The sequence below is a fragment of the Buteo buteo genome, chromosome 23 (assembly GCF_964188355.1).
Source record: "Buteo buteo chromosome 23, bButBut1.hap1.1, whole genome shotgun sequence".
NCBI classification, from domain to species: Eukaryota; Metazoa; Chordata; class Aves; order Accipitriformes; family Accipitridae; genus Buteo; species Buteo buteo.
Window position 1 is genome coordinate 12,837,111 of NC_134193.1, and position 19,372 is coordinate 12,856,482.

General features: G+C 49.1%; 2 protein-coding genes across 2 annotated transcripts; one reads left to right on the plus strand and one right to left on the minus strand.

Moving 5' to 3' along the window:
* Positions 1-1,222: 1,222 nt before the first annotated feature.
* Positions 1,223-16,388, plus strand: CIMIP2A (ciliary microtubule inner protein 2A). Its single transcript, XM_075054993.1, has 7 exons — positions 1,223-1,278; positions 4,881-5,074; positions 8,680-8,993; positions 10,000-10,117; positions 11,303-11,397; positions 13,591-13,708; positions 16,247-16,388. The coding sequence occupies exons 1-7, from the start codon at positions 1,223-1,225 to the stop codon at positions 16,333-16,335; spliced, it is 984 nt and encodes a 327-aa protein (XP_074911094.1). The 3' UTR covers positions 16,336-16,388.
* Positions 16,323-18,551, minus strand: TUBB4B (tubulin beta 4B class IVb). Its single transcript, XM_075054992.1, has 4 exons — positions 18,442-18,551; positions 18,222-18,330; positions 18,025-18,135; positions 16,323-17,535 (listed from the first exon to the last, which is right to left on the minus strand). Exons 1-4 carry the CDS (start codon positions 18,496-18,498, stop codon positions 16,475-16,477), a joined length of 1,338 nt encoding a protein of 445 aa, XP_074911093.1. The 5' UTR covers positions 18,499-18,551; the 3' UTR covers positions 16,323-16,474.
* Positions 18,552-19,372: the final 821 nt, after the last annotated feature.

Below are 19,372 nucleotides of genomic sequence, written 5' to 3' on the forward strand. Positions count from 1 at the left end.
GCTGTGCCTCTCCCTCAGGGGAAAATTTTCTCCTTGTGTCCAGTGGGCCTTCCCCTTGTCACATCTTGTGCCTGTTACCTCTTGGTCTTTCACTGCATGCCTCTGAGAAGAGCCATTGTACACCTCGCAGACCCATCCACCCTGCAGACCTGGGGTTGCTGGAGAGGTAGACCCCTGATCAGAGCTCAGGTATTTGGGCAAACTCAAATATAAAGGCTGGAAGTTCCAGATCTCCCAAAGTGTTTAGGCACCAAGGGCAAAGGTCAAAGCAGCATTTTTATCTCGGATACAATTTTGAGTGGAATATAGACACCTAAACAGATGAGAACAACCCTTGAATACTCTATGACTTCAAAGATACTAACCAGAAATATCTGCCAGCCATGTGGCCGAGCTCTTCAAGGCCATAGAGGGACTTTGGCAGTGAAGCAGGCTTGCTGCTGGTATTGCAGTTGGTGAAACAATGCTGGTGCTTATAGGTGTGGTGGTCTTTGATTTGAGGATATACTGGCCACCATGGCTGTTCAGTAAACAGGAGACCCATGTCCAGGGCCCCCCTTCAGCTGGAGAGGGGTGAAACCCAGCTGAAACTGCACACAAGACAACATGACCATACGATACTGGGAACAGGATTGTTCCTGGGAACAGGAACAACCTTTATTCCATGTGAAGCAAGGTGGTGAAGGGTTGCATCCTCAAACAGCCAGACCAGGAGGGCAACAAAGAGCAGGGAGAGGAGAGCTGAGCCTTACACTGCAGGGCAGTGAATCCCTAACCCCTGCCTTGGGGTTCCCTCAACACAAAGGTGTGCACGTGGCTGCGTGTGCAGACGGTGCTGGCCTGGCCCTGGGTGGGCTGCACCAGGGACCAGGGCACCCACAGCCAGGCTCTCCCGAGTTGTGCATGTTGGACACGAACCGCAGTGTGAACATGTATTTGTGCTGGGGCTGCTTATGAGGAACATCTGGCACTACTGTCCCAAGGGCTATGAGCATTCAGGAAACCTGACAAATGCTATAAAATCTCTATGCTCATCCAAAATTTCCAGGTGGTGGGGAAAAAAAAGCCATGTCCAGAAAAACCTGGTAAGCTGTGTGCTGCAGCTGGAAGTGCTGTCAGGTACCGACATTGCTTTCGGCAGCATCATAGAGGTTTCCCAGGCGACTGCATTGAGCTGAAACTCCTTCCTCCCACACCCACCACTGAGAGCTGCTGCATTGCCATGGCAGCCCCAAAGGAAAATAACCTCTTCCCTCCCAATCCTTACTATATCCCCGGGTAAGTTCTGAAGTTTATCCAAAATGCCTGTTCATTTCCAATGCAAATAGCTCTGGTTGGGATCACGTAGTATTTATGATTCATGATACTTTGGATTTTTTTAAAGGCACTATGAAATATCCCATGTAACAGTGCGTCAAAGGAGGGAGGGCTCCAGGACAAGAAGCACCACCTTATAACAGGGTATAATTAAAGACCATACCATAGCACATTGAGGGTAAAGTCAAAATTGTTCTTTTTTTCCCCCCTATTTTTTATCTGTTTTAAGCTACCAAATGTTACCAGGGCTGCTGTGCAGGGTTTGGCTTTCAAACTGTCATAACTTTTGTATCAAGGATGTTTGAAGATCTCCTTTGAATAAGTATTTGCATAGACACGGTATGGTCTTGTCAAATTGGTTGGAGCACAGTCCTGCTGCCAGATTTCAGCAAAGTGACTATGGATGCTGGTGATCTAGTTGATAGGTAGTTAAGATTTTTTTTTTTTCCAAAGCTTTTTGCAACATTCTCCTCTAAAGGCTTGGAAAGAAGAAACCAAGCTGTCGTGGGTAAGAGGTAATGAATTATTGGTTAAAATGTAAGACACAAACAGCAGAAATAAGTGGATAGGCTTCACCGTGAAGTAGAGGAGTTGTGTGTGGGATCCCCTGGTGACCTGTGCTGGGAGACGTGGTCCATGACACACATAAATGGGCTGGGAAGGGCTGGACGGCCACTGAGGGAAAAGAAGCTTCTGTTGGTACGAAATCACTCAGATTAGTCCAGCCTGAGGCTAACTCTGAAGGGCGTCAGGATGACTTTTCAGGGCTGTTACAGACCAGGCTGCAAACCTTGGTACAGAGAAAACTAGTTGTGTCCCATACGGCTGCAGGTGCAGCACAGGTAGGGGCAGGAGGCAGGCAGCTCCCAAGCTGCAGAGAGAGGGTGGAGCGCGTTTCCTTCCTTAATGATGCTCCTGTGGTGACAATCACATCAGTCCTTCCCATTAGAGCAGCGTGCAGGATTTTTCCATTACTGATCTCCCTATCTTCCAAACTTACATAAGCTCTGGGCTTGGGGGTTTTTAACATGTTTTTGCATTGCTGCAGTTGTCTGAATGATGTGATGTGTTACTCTGTGCGTGCTGTCACCCTGTCAAAACTGTGTGCTGACAGCAGCTTGGGAAAGATGAGTAACAGCAAGGAGGGAGCCGCGGCCAGCCTCGCACCTCCGAAAGCCTCAGAACTTTTCTTTGCTCACTCCTGCCTGCAGACGGCTGCCCCAGAAGCAGCTTCAAGCCCTAATACTGACACAGCAGCTGGGGCTGCTCCTCTCTGGGCTGCTGCTTTGGCCACTGAAGGCAGGAGGAAGAGGAAACAAATTCTGTTACTGCATTTTGCAGTGCCATGCAGGCTCATAGCGTCACCCAAGCCCCAGAGGAAGCCCCCATGGGTGGTTGAGGGTGCTGCTTTGCATCTGCTTTGGGTGGCTGAGTGCAAGAGGAGCTGCCTGAAGGGTATTGCTGGAGCCCAGGCTCTGCTGCTGGCAGACGGTGCACCCTGCACTGGGGTGCTGGCAGGAGGAGGAGGAAGATGCTGCGTTGCAGCATCTCACCAGCTGTCCCTTGTGGCATACCCAGCCGTGCCAGTGAACCCGCAAACACGAGGGCATCAAAATAGGTTGCTGTCACTCAAGTCGGGCAATGGTCATAGCCAGGGCTTTGAAAATACCACCGCAGTGCTCAAGAGCATTGGGAAGTCAAACCCAATGCGTGGGATGGTTTGGGAAGGACTTGATGCACAGAGAAGGGGTAAATCCATGAACTCTGGACACCAGGCACAGCCCTACCCGCCCCATCCTGGCTCTGCAGAGCTGGGAAGGGCGCGGAGCTGAGTGAGGATGGGCCCAGGGCCAAAGCTTTTCCCTGGTGATCAGGAAGACTGAGCAAGCTTAGTCTGGGGAGTGGCGATCGACGAGATATGGCTGAGTAAGAGAAAAGTGAAATAGGCTCAGCCTTGGGAAAACAGGTTACTCGCTGCTCGCCAATGAGGTTTGAGATCAGCAGCTGCAGCGCTTCAGTATGAACTACAGAAACAGGGGATCCCTCTGGTTTCCTAATCAAAATACCAAGCAGGAGAAGGACAAACAGCCCTGCTGAGGCCAATCTCTTCCCCAAGCATCATGGCTTTCAGCAGCAGCACTTGTAATTCACTCTGTGGCAGATCCCTTCTCCATAAACCCAGACTGACTTGCCCAAGCTCCTCAGATTACCTTGCTTTTAATTGCTTATGAATTGAATTCTTTCTCAGCCCTACCATTATTTTGTTCATGATCAAAATCCCTCTGGCCATCCTGTAATTATTCAGGCTATGTCATTTGTGCTCTTGCTCAGCTTTATCGTCCTGGTGTAGCTTCCCTGTGTTGCAAGACTTACTGAAAATCAATGGGGACGAGCCACTGAGCTCCTCCGGCAGCTGCTGGTGAGAGATCCTGCATGCAAAGTGGGAAAACTTGCCAAGTGTAAATGCATGGCTCTGCTCACTGTTGTTTAAAGTATTTGGAAGGGAAAGTACTTACTCATCATCTTATGATTCTCATGCATCATCCGGCTTTATCCCCAGATACGCAGTGGGCTCATTGATTGAATATTTCTGTCTGTACATTGCAACTGGCAGCTCTACCTTTCTTCTTTGGTGGTGGAATAACATCACCATTAGGAAATTTGATACTGGGAATAGCTAAAGTTTCTGATCCATACTGGTGGCCTTGGGAGTGGAGCCAGAGCTCCAGCACCTGCCCTATCCTCAGCCACCAAAAAATCAAATTAACTGTCCTGGGCCATGGGGAGCAGAGCAGCAGTATGTCACTATGCACCCAACACAAAAAAAATCGAGCAATGTTTGTTACTGGGGCTGAGCAGCCGCCCGCCTGCCCCTGCCTCTCCCGTGCAATGCAGTGCATGGGTGGGTTTGCACAAGGGTACAGAGCAGAGAGGCTTGGAGGGTATAAGGTAAGCAATTTTTCTGATATTTGAGTTTAAATATTGAAAAAGGGACACTGGGAAATTCCCAGTAACTTACTGTGTTTTACAACAGAGAGGGGGATTGCAAAATTTAAAACCAAAGCATGTTTAACTGGAAATAATATTTTAACTGGGGGGCTGTCAACGTCAAAGCGCCCACAACCCACGCTGTGCTCCTGCCATAAGTTTTCCCATCTGCAGGTGCTGCTTCAGCCATGCTCCCTGACCTCATCCTGTATTCCTCCATGAACTGAAGCACAAGCCTGTGCCTATACGCACCTGTAAATCTTTGAGCCACTTTTCATGCTGACATGTAAAAACAGTCATGTGCAAACACACACGCTCCCCCCCACCTGGCTTCATGCATAACCACATACATCTTCTTGGTGCTTCCCTTGCACTGCTGCTCCAGTGGCATAAATGCATTCACGCTTGCAGGCATGTCCCTGTACAATCACCTTCCCTGGGCTCATCTGCTCCAAGCCACGTGTGCTCCTGGCTGTGGCCTTTCCAGTGTACAAAAGCTCTAAAGCAGGTTATCCTACCGGTGGACGCTTTCCAATGGCTCCTCAGTGACTGCTCTTTTTTGGTTTCCTCCTCAGCTACGAGGGCTTCGTCCCTCAGTACAAATATCAGTTTGGAGAAACCTTTGGCAAAACCACGTACCACCTGCTGACGGATCCTGGTGTTGGGAAGAGCCCTTGCTCCTTGCTGGCACCGCTGCACAAGCAGAAGTTCGTTGAGGACTTCAGCGGGATGAAGCATGGTGTCCAGGGTTATCTCCCTGGGCGTCCAGGTGAGCAGACCCTGGGTCTCGTCCCTTTGCCAGAAGGGGCTCTGCTAACGAACACAGGGTCAATCACGAGCAACGGGGTCTGTATCTGTCCTCGATAGGCTCCTGGGGTGAAATGGGATATTTTCCATGGAGCAATCCTACTTCTGGTGTAGGAGCACAGACACCCGGAGAGCAGCACCAGTGCGGAGCTGGAGTGCTCAGCCTCATCTGATGAGCACGGGGCTTCTCACATTGGTGTCTGGTGGAGTGGGGAGAACTTTAGTTCCCAGGTTATCTTCAGTTAGATGAATATCAATGATTTGATGGCATAGGATGAACTCACTTCCCAATTTCTCCCTATTCCTGTCATGGTTTCACCCCAGCCGGCAACTAAGCACTGCACAGCCGGTTGCTCACTCCCCTCCCGGGGGATGGTGGAGAGAATCAGAAGGGTAAAAGTGACAAAACTGATGGGTTGAGATAAAGACAGTTTAATAATTGAAATAAAATAATATAATTTTAAAAAATTGTAATGAAAGGAAAACAATAAAGAGAGCAAAATGAAACCCAAGCAAGACAAGGGATGCAAATGAAAACAATTGCTCACCACCAACCAACTGATGCGCAGCTTGTCCCCGAGCAGCAGCCCTCCCACCCCCCAACCTTCCCTCAGCTCTATATTCTGAGTATGATGTCCTGTGGTCTGGAATATCCCTTTGGTGAGTTGGGGTCAGCTATCCCAGCTGTGTCCCCTCCCAACTCCTTGTGCACCCCCAGCCCACTTGCTGGTGGGGTGAGAAGCAGGAAAGACCTTGACTCTGTGTAAGCACTGCTCAGCAGTAACGAAAACATCCCTGTATTATCAACACTGTTTTCAGCACAAACCCAAAACATAGCCCCATACTAGCTACTACGAAGAAAATTAACTCTATCCCAGTTAAACCCAGCACAATTCTACTGGCTAAAATCCGTCTCTCTAGGGAAGGTCAGCTCTGCCATCTCCAACCCTTTCCTGGCTAACCCACCTGGTGCAGAGCTCGTTGTGGTTCATTTTGCATCTTGCTGCTCCTACTTCAGCTCAGCAGAAGGGCTCGTGTGCCCTTCCCTTTGCTTCACACCTTCCCCACTCCTGGTAACAGGCCCCATCTCCTCCATCAGACACTGGGACATGCTCACATAGGTTCCCAACACTGGGAATCTGCAGGAATCTCCTGCCAAGTTCCAGCCCTTCTGGGCAAAGTGCTTGGTCCCTGTTGAACAGCCGCAAATCAGGACACAGGAGCAGCTGCACCATGATCCCGATCAGCCCCTCCTGGCGACTCACGTGCCAGGTACCACGTCACATAGTTGTTACAGACATCCTGTTCGGTGGGAGCGAGTCCTCTCCCGGCTGAACACAGGGCTTATGTGCTCGGGCAGGAGCTGAGTCTTCATATCCCTGGGGATGGCCACACCAAAGTGATGCTTTCCCGTTTCTTGCTGGGAATTCATGCCGCATAGCTTCTTGCAAACTTTTGGCCTTTCTGTTCATCCTAGCCCTGTTTTCCAGGATCTAGCTCTCCACTATGCAGGTGGTGTTTACAGGCTTCATTCCTGGACATTTAAATTTGCATTTCCTTGGACTAAAATGTAGTTTGGATGGACCCAACCAACCAGTTGACCTAGTTGCTCTCTCTCATTATCCCGTCCTCATTCTTGTTCTCTCCTTGCCAACCTTTATGTCATCTGCCAACATTTGCAGCTGGGAGCTCACGTTTGCTGCTCGTTGGCGAAATGCTGAAGAATGTGACCACAGGAGTGCACCTTGCCATGCCAATAACTCTTCATCGACAGCTCCTGCTGTCGAGCTGTCAGTGAGTGATCCCTTAAACCCTTCACTGCAAACTTCACTAGTACTGCCTGGCATCCTTCTGGGTGTTTTACGTGATGGAGACCAAAATGCTCACGGCAGTTTTGGATCTGTGTGGTTGCCATTAGCAAACTCAGTCTGAAGAGGTTTTCTCAAGGTCTGTTTTTGATAAAGCCTTTTTGATGGGCACCAAGTATTTTGCTGGTTTCTTTCAGCTGAATCCCATGTTGTTTTCTTGCTGGAAGTGAGGTCAGGCTCTGTTGGTTGGGGATATCAACCAGGGTTATGTTGGATCCCCAGGGGTGGCTGTGTTGGCATTGAGGGGGTTATGGCACAGGCCAAGCGTGCAGGCACTCACTCCCCAGGAACCTGAACTGAAAACATGTGTCTATTTACTTAAATCAAATGGACAGTGCTCTCCTGGCTTTTAATTTAGTGCCTTACTGTGCAACCTTTCTGAATCAGTAAGTTTGCAAAACTCAGGGTCATAAAAAAAAAGCTCGTATGTATTTCTCAAGTACCAGACAACTTCATTTTTCCTTTTCCTCTGGTTTGTGGGATAAAGAGAGTAAATGCAATATTTTCATTAATAATGAAGGAAATACTACTACAAACCTGCTTTAAAATTTGCACACTGGCTTGAAAAATCACTTTCATCAAGGATTTGTCTTTATTTTGTTGCTAGACTGGACCACACTTGATAATTCAATTACATACAGTATATATACTTTACAAAGTTATATATACTTTATAATAAAATTATAAGCGGATTGCAAACCTAAATGCTTATCAGAAGGGGCAAATTTTGCTCTGTGCTGTTTGAGCCAGGACACACTGTACTTCTCCGGGACTCTGTGCACAAGAAGCCTTCACTGGAAGACGGTGTCTCATCCATGGGGCTTTGGACTGTGATGCAGATGTCCACCAAACATGAGGAGGACAGGGGAAGGCAGTAATGAGCAGAGGGCTGAGAAAAAATGACCTATGAGAACAAAAATGGAAGGAATTTGGTTTGTTTAAAAAAAGACAAGACTGACATAGGAACGGTTTTCCAATAAGGAAGAGGTTGTTGTGGGGTGTAAGAGTGATCATTCTTCATAACCACCGAGGAGGGAGAAATTGGCTTCACTCCTGGCACAGAGCATGAGGAAGTACCCCAGCTGGAGGTGTCGTACAGGGCCAGGGCAGCCTGAGGAGCCACATCACGGGATATTTTTAAGGGAAAGTCAGACAAAAGTTGCCAAGCTCAGCTGTCCCTGCGGAGTCTCAAGCTGCAGGGCTCTCTCCCTAGTTCACAGTGGAGATATTTAGCATACACTGGATGTAAGATAACTTTTTTTTCCGGCCGGCGTTACAGCAGACCCTTTCCTTGAGGAGTAGCAATGATGCCAGTGCAAGAATTCCTCTGGGGGTGGGGGGTGGGTGTCTGTGTTCAGGGTGTGCTGACAGCCATGTCGAGAAAAGGATATGGTTTTGGGTCTGTCCCCCCCCCTACTTCTTTATAGCTTGGCTGATGATATTTTACAGTTTAGGTGCCACTTAGAATAAATTTTAAATTATCGAACTTTTATTTGTGCAGTTTTTCTGTGCAGGCCAGTTTATTGGATGGGGCTGATGGCACTTGCAGGGTATGTTCACAGCCTGTGGGATGCTGTTGACCTCCTGGGTCCTTTCCTTCACTACAGGGGGGGTGCGTGTGGGCTGAGGTCTAGTGTGATGGGAATCCCTCATCCTCATTTGGCCACTTCTTTCCCTTAACTCAGTGTCTATCCCGCAGGGTACTTTCCCTATGAGAAAGCTGGGGCCACAACAAGCTTTCCTGAACCAGCCCTTGGGCCAAAACCTCCCTCACTGGGGCCAGGGCTGGCGGAGGAAGAGCTGACGATGACACACATGGACCCCGTGCCCCAGCATCACCCCGGCGAGTATGTCCCAAGGACACGACTGCCACATGGGTACCCACAGAGGATTTCATGCCATCCTGCCTCTGAGGAGCGAGAGTGGCGATTGCCCAAGCTAAGCCCAGCTTGTGGACAGGGAAAAAGTTTCGAACCCAGCCAGCTCAGCGATGCCTTGGCAGGAAGCAAACCAGTAAGTGGTTTTGGGTGGAAGAGATGCCTGGTAAGGGGTGCTGCTGCGAAGGGATGGGGTTTGGGGACTGGTGGGCATGGAAGGGCTCTCCTTGGTCTAGGAGTGGTGAAGAGGGAATTTCACATGGGCATGGATGGCAAGAACAGAAAGTTTAGAGTGTCGTGTAGAGAAATGTCAAATACACAAACTCTTCTAGCAGTAGCAAATCCACCACATCTTCAGGAAATTGTTCTAATCATTAACTACTCTTCCTAATCAAAAAGGTTTAACTTCTCATTTGGTTGAGTTTTAGCTTCAAATTTGAGTCATTAGGTCTTGCGTTACACTGTGCTACACAGCCAGGCTTGTGTTTTGGGTAAATTAGGAGCTTTGCCGCTACTCTCCTCCTCCTCCTCCCAAGAAAAGAGCGGTCCTGGCACCTTTGGTTATGTGCTGGGTTTCTGACCCCTTAACTGTTCGCACTGCTCACCTGAATTTCCCACCACCATTAATTATCCCTTGTTGAAACACAAGCATTGGGATTTGTCTATGGAGCTGGGTGCTGCTTTGCACAGCACCACTGGTATCACTCAGGACCAACGTGTTTGAGGCCCCTATTTCTTCTGGAACCAGAGACAGCATTTGTCACATCACAGCCAGCTAGGGCTCTGCAAATCCTCTGAAGGCAGAGATTAGAGATTTGACGTAGTGAGTCAAAAGCTGGCTTGGATATAAATCCCAAGAAGGAGCATTCCTGCTCCTTGCTCTGAGAAGCAGATTTAGAGAGGAGCTCAGTGCCCAAAGCTCCCCTTGTTCTCCCTGGGGATTTTGTAAAACCTCTATGTACAGAGAGCTTGTCTTGTAATTTGACTTTACCAGAAAATCTTGGATTTGCTCTTGGTGTAAAGCTGGGAAGAAATGGAAATGGTAGTTGCCATTCACAGGTTCTGGCAGTGATCTAAGCAATGGAGCCAAAGGAAGAAATGGGTTCTACTGGTGTTTATTTTTTTTCTGCTTTTATTTTGAGCCTGTAAAAATTGAAGGTATGACACTGCCAGGAGTAGCTGAAACCATGGATGTGGAGCAAGATAATCGGTTACCAAAACTGGATGTACCAAATGCGATCCAACAGAAAGTCATTCCAGGTAAAAGAGAGGGAGGTTACATGCAGCACGAGTCCACCTCGGAAGAAATCATGTCACCCTTCTCCCCCTGGGGAAACCTCAGAGACATTGGCCAGTCGCTCCAACTTTGACACTTTGGGATGGAAAAATGCCCCTGCTTCTCTCCATGCAAGGGTGTTTCTTTGGGATGCTGTCACCCCCGTGGATCTCACACTGAGGGACACGTGCCCATGGGCAGGCTGAAGGGATGCAGGAGCCACCTCGGTTCCCCACAGCTGCAGGGCCAGGCTAGAAAATGCTCCAGAAAGCAAAGAGAGATGGGTCATGGGCTCTGCACCAACTCCAGCAGCTTGATGAGTATCTGTTACCGTTGAGGTAGTTATTTCTCACCTAGAAATAAGATGCTTTTCTGAATCATCAAAACAAGACACAGTGGTGTATTGCACCATCATAAATGTATAAAACTCTCGTCTTTCTTACAAGGAGTTATACTCTCTAACTTCTCCACTTGCTCTGAAAGAGTGTTCCTCTACAAGCAGGAGAACTACAAAGGGTGATGCACTGAACTCCCCCCTAAAGGGTACAACACCAGCAGGAGGGATACTTTGCTCTGCAGCAGACCACAGCAAATACACGGATGGCGTATCCAAATATTTGAGTCGAAATGAAATTGCATTGATGTTTTAGGATGCAGAAGACAAATTTCTCTCCAAAGCATTTCTTCAGAAAGAGGGAGTTCTGGCTGCTTTTAGGTTGTACCTCTCTCTGTTTTCTGTAGTTTTAGACTTTATATAGTTTCTGTCTTATAAGTGGTGAAAATTTGTTGGATGGACAGGACAAATGAGGAGGAATGGCTGGGCACCTGGCTGTTAGCCCCTGAATGTGTATTAAACTGGGAGAGAACATGACAGAGCTGTTGGTGTAAAAGCTACAATAAAATGAAATGTTTCTTCCATACCTTGTGGAGACCAACAGAGATTAGCTCAGCTTGTTGAGTTTTCCTTGGGAATCATAAATAAGACTCTTTCAGAAAAGATACTTCACATATAAGAGTTAATTTTACAATTTAAATGGATGAATTTTTCCTTCCTGTTCTCTGCCAAGGTTTTATATTTATCCCAGCCTCTTCCACTTCCACACTGCTTAATCCTTATATGATATATGTGTTCTCAAGCAGAAAATGTTCTCTCTTGTCTTCATCCAAAGGGTATGCTGGATTCGTTCCCCGCCTCACCTGGATTAATGGTGTGAACTACATACAGGGTGTGAAGGAAGCAATGAACGAATTTGACCGACATCAGGTAGATTATATGCACAAATCTTATTTCAACAATATAATGTTGGTTTTGATTCATCTGCAACACCAAAAGTGGTTTCAGTCACAGTAGTAGTATTAAAACTGGGGTTATAAGTACAAGAAAAATAAAATGCTATTAGGTAACATTGAAAAAAATCATGAGCAGTTAAATTCTGTAACTTGTTTCCTTGGGACATAAAGGGAGGATAAATGAGTTCATAAAAGGATTAAGCAAATCTGTTGAGGGTTGGGTCAAGGCTGGCTATTAAAAATGTTGCTCTGAGTGCAGAAACACAGGATGCAGCTATCTGCGCTTCCCTTATGCAATATATCTTCTCTACCTGGATGGCAGTGCTGGATGGCTTCCTGAGCTGCTTGGATGGATATTTCTCCCTTTTAATTGGTTGTAAGGCTTTTTCCTTTACTGACATTATTTGTTTTAAAGGGATCTAGATCTTCTTTCTCCTCGTTTTGGGAAGGATGCAGAAATATCCCTACTGAAAAACTATTTTGTACCCCTACTGTTAAAATCTCCCATATAATGCCGTATAATCCTCCTACATGGGGAAAATGAGATCCCTCCCACAGTAGTTACTAGTTTGCATTCAACGCTACACATTTCTTCCTGCTACCAGGATGGAGTGAGATTCCTGGGATGCAGCCGTCTTGCTGGTCCAGCGCCAGTGAGGGCTGATCAGCTCAGTGACACAGCTCATTAAAAGCAGGTTACATTTCCAGCCCTTTCTGGTCACTGGGATTCACTGCAGTGCCTTCATCCCAGAGCGTATGGGTCTGATATAGAAAAAAGTCCAAGACTGAAGCTTTCCAGCTCAGAGAAACTCAGCTGGGAAGAAATGACTCAGCAGGGAGAGCAGCAGGGCTGACAGTGCTCATGGCAGCCTCATGCTTCGGCTGAAATGTATTTCCCTGTGCTGGCTTCCTTATCCTTTCCTTCTGCCATTAATAGGAATCGAAATGAAGCAAACAGAACAAAAGACAGGCATTATAAAAAATAAATGTGTTGTTTGCAAAGCCTTTCTGCTCCCGCTTTCTTAAGAAATGTCTGCCATGTAGTAAATCAGTGAGGGAGGTGTTTCTTCATTGCAGGATACAGCAGAATCCAGGCTCATAGAGGTTAGCTGCAGCACATCAGGCACTGAAGGAATATAAGCATGCTAAAAAAAAAAAAAATAAATCATACCGCATTTCTAAGATGGCTTCTGACTTCAAGCCACTAATCTTCTGCCCTAAATCTCTGTTGCCCTAGGTTACATACTGGGATGTGCCATGGATCATTGCTTACTAGCTGCATCAGGCAAAATAATGCAATCCTCTCGCTTCAGTGCTGCGCTTAAGGAATTGCAGCAGTCACTCCACCATCAGTCACAAAATGGTTCGATGGCCCCACGGTTTGCTCTGCTCCATGAACCCCGTCCCTTCCCCACCCAGCAGGGTGTGCTGAGGAGGGCAGCGCAGCTCTAGAGACACCTTTAGGGGTTTTGCCGCTGCAGAGACATGCAGAGCTGCAGTGTCCGTCCTCCAGCACAGCCCCTTATCTGGGTCTGACCTCAGAGGGCAGGGACAGTTCCAGGAGATGATTTACACTTCAGGTAACGCTCCCTAAGCCTTCCTGTTCCTCCTAGCTTGGGAATTACTGGCTAATCACTGTCAGTGGGACTCACAGAAAAACAAAACCAGTTGAAGGGGTCAAACCAAGATGCAGATGTGCAGAGTCATAGCACAGGAGCAGACGAGGCACGTATACAACTCCAGCAGATCCTGCCAGCTCACAGTGTATCAAATGTATGAGCACAAGGTGTTTGGGACTTGTGGATGATGCCCAAAGGCAATGAATGCAGTCCCGTCTATAGAGATCCTGATGACTACACCTAGGCCAGGAGCTGCTCTGTGCACCTGGGGGTATGAGCTAGCAGAGGCAGCAGAGTCCACGGCTGCTGCCAACACCTGTCAGGAGAAAAACTTAGGAAGTGGAAATGGGGAAGATGCAATGTAGCTCCTAATTAGAAGAAAATAGAACTGGAAGTGAATTGCTGAACATTGGCTTAAATATTTTCTCTAATATGGAGTCAAAGCACATGACTTGGGTAACAAGAGTATGGTTTAAAATGAACTGTACTGTGTTGTTGGATTTTTTTGTTGTTTGTTTTCCAGGGTTTTTTTGTTGTTTGTTTTCCAGTTTTTGCAGAGAAACCCAGCTTGCAGCTTTGGCAAGAGATTTCCCCAAACATACTGGCCTAACAACAGAATTTATACCAGCGCTGGACTGATACCTTCCTACATGGGCTTTGTACCAGGTAAGTTTATCAGCTGAGTGAAAATGAAAGTCACTAATACTAATTACTGTCACTATGTAGCGCTGTTATTAGCTGTAGTGTTATAGTAGTGAACAATTGCTGAAACGTTCCACACAAGTAGTAGATTTTTTTTCCAGTCCGTGCCAAAGTGCTGGAGCTGTGCCATCCCCTGCTTTCCTGCAGGAGAGCCCGTCATCCTCGCTGCCAGCCTGGGCTTGTGCAGAACATTCCTCTGGTTTCCAGCCACCAACCCCCTGCTAAAGCAGAGGAGGCTCTGTAACACCCCACCTGTTACACGGGTGCATTACAATCCCTTCCTCAGGAAAGTGATTCTGTTCTAAAAAGCTTAACGTCTGATAAAAAGCAAAAGGTAGATGATACAAAGGGATTGAGAAAGCACAAAAAAAAGCGCAGTGAAATGGTATTAGCTGTCAAGACGGGAGGTGGCTACCCCATACTGTCTGCCTGATCCTTGTCAGTTATTGATGTTGCCTAAAAGGAGAGGTCTGAAGAAAGTAATTTTGTGTATGTTAAGGGGAAGGTCTGCCCATGCACCTGAAAGCATTAGTTATTAGGCTAAAATGCCAACAAATCAGCAACTAATATTGCTATCTTCAGCCACAGCAACGTCAAGAGCCCACAGCCCAAGAGCTCAGTAATATGGGATAGGAAATCGCTGGATAAGCTAGAAAGAACCAAACTCATACCTTGTATTTAATCCAATGTAGAGGAGGAAAATGGTAGAAGACGCAAAATGCGGTAGAAATGAAAGCAAAGCATGGGAAAACAAACTCTCCTGGCAGGGTTGGACTGTAGCTGATACCAAGGTTGAGCCCAGAGAGGAGAATGTGGAGGCAGTGAATGTGGCTCTAGCAAGACTTTTATCAGGGGCATAGGAAAGCTGTGCAGAAAAAGCAAAGTTTAACACACAGCCAGTCATCAGGAGCTTGAGGGATGGTCTAAGGGAAAGAATGGAAGCATCTTGCTGATGGAGAAAGGTGAGGCTGGACAGGCCTTCTGATCAAAGATGAAAAGAAGTGTGTTCATTTTGGCCTCTGTCACCACACTGCTGCTCCAGGGAAGATGGCAAGCCCAGCAGCTGCTGTCCCCAGTGCATTACACTCAATCCGTCCCCTTCCTTCGCGCAGCAGCTTGGGTGTCTCACAGCAAAGCCCTGACTGTTCCAGGTGCCCGTTTCCTCTGTGCTGGCTTGCTCAGGAACGGCTGTGGTCACACTCTACAAAGCTGCAGCCTGCGAGCTAAAGCCCCCTGGAGAAAAGCTGTTATGAACCTAAGGGTAAACTGGACTCCAGTGTTAAAACCTAGCCGTGTGTTTTGCCCTCTCTCCACAAGCCTGCATAAAGCAGGGGGGGAGCAGCTGGAGCTCTTTAGGGGAGGCTGACTAATGTAGCTCTGCCCAAAAGGGTGTTGGGGGGACAACACGGTCCTGCTTTTGGTAACTGGTAGGCCAGGAAAAATCTGTTGCCACCTTTTCACCTATAGAAGTATTCTCCTGTGTAGGTTTGAAACTGACCACCTGTTTCTGTAGACAGACTGATTTCCACTGCCCCAAGAGCCACCACAATTTTAACTACTCCAACCAGTTTGACTCTGGAAGGAGAAACCTATTTTAAGACAGAAAAACTTAACAAAAAAATCAGTTACAATTAAGAATAACAAACAGAATTGCTTCAGCAGGAAATCAGCCTGCTGTCCCCTGGCCAGCTATTCAGTGACAGGTTTGTTACTTCAGGTAACACTGAACATCTTAACTGTTTCCAGTGTAAAAATTTGCTTTGCTAATATAGGGTTTTCATGAGACAAAATAGTGTAATTTTTATCAGCTGTTCAGCTCACTTCAAAAGCAGAGGCTGCAGTAACACCCGATTGATTTAATTTTAAAATCTCTACACACTGTTTTTTAAAAAAGTGACTCCAGCAAGGCTGCATACCTGGGAGCTCTTCAGTGTCACTTGTCCTCAGCAGTAGGCACAGCACAACTTGTCACAGCTGACCCCAATGCTCTCATGACAGGCCACAGCTACCTGCTGGGTTTATACTGCTGAGTAGCTGCAGTGGATCAGCTGGGGCAAACCCAGCTCATCTTCTGCCAGAACACCCACCTGTATCAGAAAGGCAACTTGCCTGCACCATATTGTTGCCCAGGCAGCTGGGGCAAGCTATAGGTGACAGCCACCTACATTTGAACCTACACAGCCATGATAGACAGGAGAGCTGCTCAGCTCTTGCCAAGAGTGAAGCCTGTAACAGGAGTCTACACGCAGGTACCTAAATTTAGACACAGCTTGGAGCTGGATTCCATCCTCTGTGTGCAGTGTATCCCGCTCCATCAGTACCCTTGATTATAAAGGAACACCAGAGAATTTCTTCAATTCCCACACCACCAGGAGGAAGCAGGACTGCCACCACATCCAGGAACACAAGCAACAGGCATCCACCTCGTTAGGAGGGAGAGAAGTGCAGTTGCCATGGGCAAAGCAGCAGGGCTCACATCAAGTCCCTTATTTTCTTTTCCAGGTCTCCGACACACCTACTTGCTTACTTTTGGAAACGGCACCCGAAAAGCTTACGAAAAAGAACAAAGGAGACAAGCTTGTGCACTGTGAAAAATGCTTTAATGGTGCCTGTACAGCATTTGAAGTGACTTTCAGACAGGAAGAGGAACACAACACAGACAGAGAAGTTTTGAATGAAAGAGTTCATACAGCTTTAAACAAAATTTACAGGTGTTCATCTGCATAGCTTTTACTCTGCCTCTTCCTCAGCCTCCTCCTCAAACTCCCCCTCCTCCTCAGCTGTAGCATCCTGGTACTGCTGATACTCAGACACCAGGTCATTCATGTTGCTCTCAGCCTCTGTGAACTCCATCTCATCCATGCCCTCGCCAGTGTACCAGTGCAGGAAAGCCTTTCGGCGGAACATGGCAGTGAACTGCTCAGAAATGCGTTTGAACAGTTCCTGGATGGCTGTGCTGTTACCAATGAAGGTGGCAGACATTTTCAGGCCACGAGGTGGAATGTCACAGACCGCTGTTTTAACATTATTAGGAATCCATTCAACAAAATAGCTGCTATTTTTGTTCTGAACGTTCAGCATTTGCTCATCGACCTCTTTCATTGACATACGGCCTCTAAAAACAGCAGCTACGGTCAGATAGCGGCCGTGACGTGGGTCACACGCAGCCATCATATTCTTTGCATCAAACATCTGCTGTGTTAGCTCTGGCACAGTTAAAGCACGATACTGCTGGCTCCCACGGCTCGTGAGCGGGGCAAAACCAGGCATGAAAAAGTGCAAACGGGGAAAGGGAACCATGTTCACTGCCAGCTTCCGCAGGTCAGCATTAAGCTGGCCTGGGAATCGCAGGCAGGTGGTAACACCGCTCATGGTTGCTGACACTAAATGGTTCAGATCACCATACGTCGGAGTAGTTAACTTCAGTGTTCTGAAGCATATGTCATAGAGGGCTTCGTTATCAATACAGTATGTTTCATCTGTGTTCTCCACAAGCTGGTGCACCGAGAGTGTGGCATTGTAGGGCTCTACTACAGTATCTGATACTTTAGGGGAGGGTACAACACTGAAAGTATTCATAATTCGGTCTGGGTACTCTTCACGAATTTTGCTGATGAGGAGGGTACCCATGCCAGAGCCTGTACCACCACCAAGAGAGTGAGTAAGCTGGAAGCCCTGGAGACAATCACAGCTTTCTGCCTCCTTTCTTACAACATCTAACACAGAATCAACTAATTCAGCACCTTCCGTATAATGGCCCTTTGCCCAGTTGTTTCCTGCTCCGCTCTGACCTGGAAGAGAGCCATTTTCGTATTAGATTACGGTCACTGCTTCCTGCTTATTGCTTGCAAGCAAAGCTTAAGAGCATCAGGCTACAGCAAAAGCCCACTAAAGCTTTCATTTTATCGAGCGCAGAGCTGTGGTTTCACACAAGCACCTCTGAAACGGCTCGGCAAATACAGGGAAAACATTCATTGTCAATGATACAGCACCCATTTAATTTCTCCTGATGGCATGGAGGAGGTAATGCGAATCGCAATAGCAACGACCTCCTGTGCCTTCTCGGACCTGCCCTCCCAGCAGCTGCCATCATGCACCATCCGCAGATCTCCGGTATTTCGTGCCCGTCATGAAGCGCCAGGATTAACCCCCCTCCCGGGGCCGCGCTTGCCTCAGGAGCATGTGCGGCGCTGAAGCCCGCACTGCAGCGTCCCTGCCCTGCCCACCCCACCCCGAGCCGGTTACACGACAGGTCCCTCCCCCGCTCCCGGCGCACTCACCGAACACGAAGTTGTCCGGCCTGAATATCTGGCCGAAGGGCCCGGAGCGCACCGAGTCCATGGTGCCGGGCTCCAGGTCCACCAGCACGGCGCGGGGCACGTACTTGCCACCTGCAAAACAGGGAGAAGCCGTGACTGTTACGGCGGGGAGGGGGCGGGCGGCCCGGGGAGGGGGCGGGCGGCGAGCCGGGCCCTACCTGTGGCCTCGTTGTAGTAGACGTTAATGCGCTCCAGCTGCAGGTCGCTGTCTCCATGGTAGGTACCGGTTGGGTCGATGCCGTGCTCGTCGCTGATCACCTCCCAAAACTGCCGGAGAAAATCGCGTCAGGGGCGGCCGGGCCGGGCCGGGCGCGCCCCCGTCCTCCCGCCGCCTCCCACCCCCTCTGCCCCCCCCGCCCCCCTGCCCGCCGCCCGGACCTTGGCTCCGATCTGGTTTCCGCACTGCCCGGCCTGCAGGTGCACGATCTCCCTCATGATGGCGGCGGCACGGCTCACTCCCTCCCAACGCCACTCTTCCCCCAACCGACTCTGACGGCGCGAGGGGACCGCCAAGCTTTATATAGCAGCGGAATGCGCGCGCAGCCTTCTTTTCCCCGCCCAGGCGGCCATCCGCAGCAGCTATTGGCCACTCATAACGAGGCTCTAAAAATGAGGAGATCTGGTTGGATAGGGCGCTGTCATTCAAATCAGTGGCTCCTATTTGCTCCGCCCGACTGTCTGTTGATTTTACTGTTAGGCAACGGGGGCCCACGAATGCCCGCCCTACTCGCTCAGGGCACTCCCGATTGGCTTAATTGAATGATTGATGTCGAGCGTGATTGGCTGTCGGCCTCAGGGATGAGCTAACGTCATTTGATTGGCTGAAAACAAAGTGTCCTAGTAACCGTCGCAATGACTCCGCAGCAGGCCCTGGGCGGTGGCTCGCGCAGCCGCCCATTCCCGAAGCCGTGTGCGCGCTTTGCGCAGCGTAGGCGGCAGCTCCTCCTTACTGCGGGAGTAGGGGGAGGGAGGGCGGTTTCCGGGGAAACCGGGCCGGGCCGTTCCCCCCCGCGGGTCCCGAGCACACCCACACCCACTCCTCCCGCCTTTCGCCTCCGCTCCTCCGGGAGGGCCTCGGCCGCCCGTCCCCGCCGCCACCCCCTTCCCCTTCCCCCGCCCTCCGTCGGCCCCGGGGCGCTGCAGCGGCGCGGTGGGGGCAGGGAGCCCGTCTGCGCAGGCGCGGGCTGCGGCGCCTTTCTAGCACTTTCTGGCGCGCAGCCGCCTGAGGCTGCGGGGGCCGGGCGGCCGTTGTTGTGGCATGCGCGCTCCGCGGCGGGAAGGGGCTAGGCCGGGGCACGGCCTGCGGCGG

Coding starts and splice junctions, on each gene's coding strand:
- CIMIP2A (XM_075054993.1), top strand. CDS start 1,223: ATGGCAGCCCCAAAGGAAAATAACCTCTTCCCTCCCAATCCTTACTAT. Junction 5,075..8,679: donor TTATCTCCCTGGGCGTCCAG/GTGAGCAGACCC, acceptor TCTATCCCGCAG/GGTACTTTCCCTATGAGAAA. Junction 10,118..11,302: donor CCAACAGAAAGTCATTCCAG/GTAAAAGAGAGG, acceptor CTTCATCCAAAG/GGTATGCTGGATTCGTTCCC.
- TUBB4B (XM_075054992.1), bottom strand. CDS start 18,498: ATGAGGGAGATCGTGCACCTGCAGGCCGGGCAGTGCGGAAACCAGATC. Junction 18,331..18,441: donor GAAACCAGATCGGAGCCAAG/GTCCGGGCGGCG, acceptor TTTCTCCGGCAG/TTTTGGGAGGTGATCAGCGA. Junction 17,536..18,024: donor GCCGGACAACTTCGTGTTCG/GTGAGTGCGCCG, acceptor GCTCTCTTCCAG/GTCAGAGCGGAGCAGGAAAC.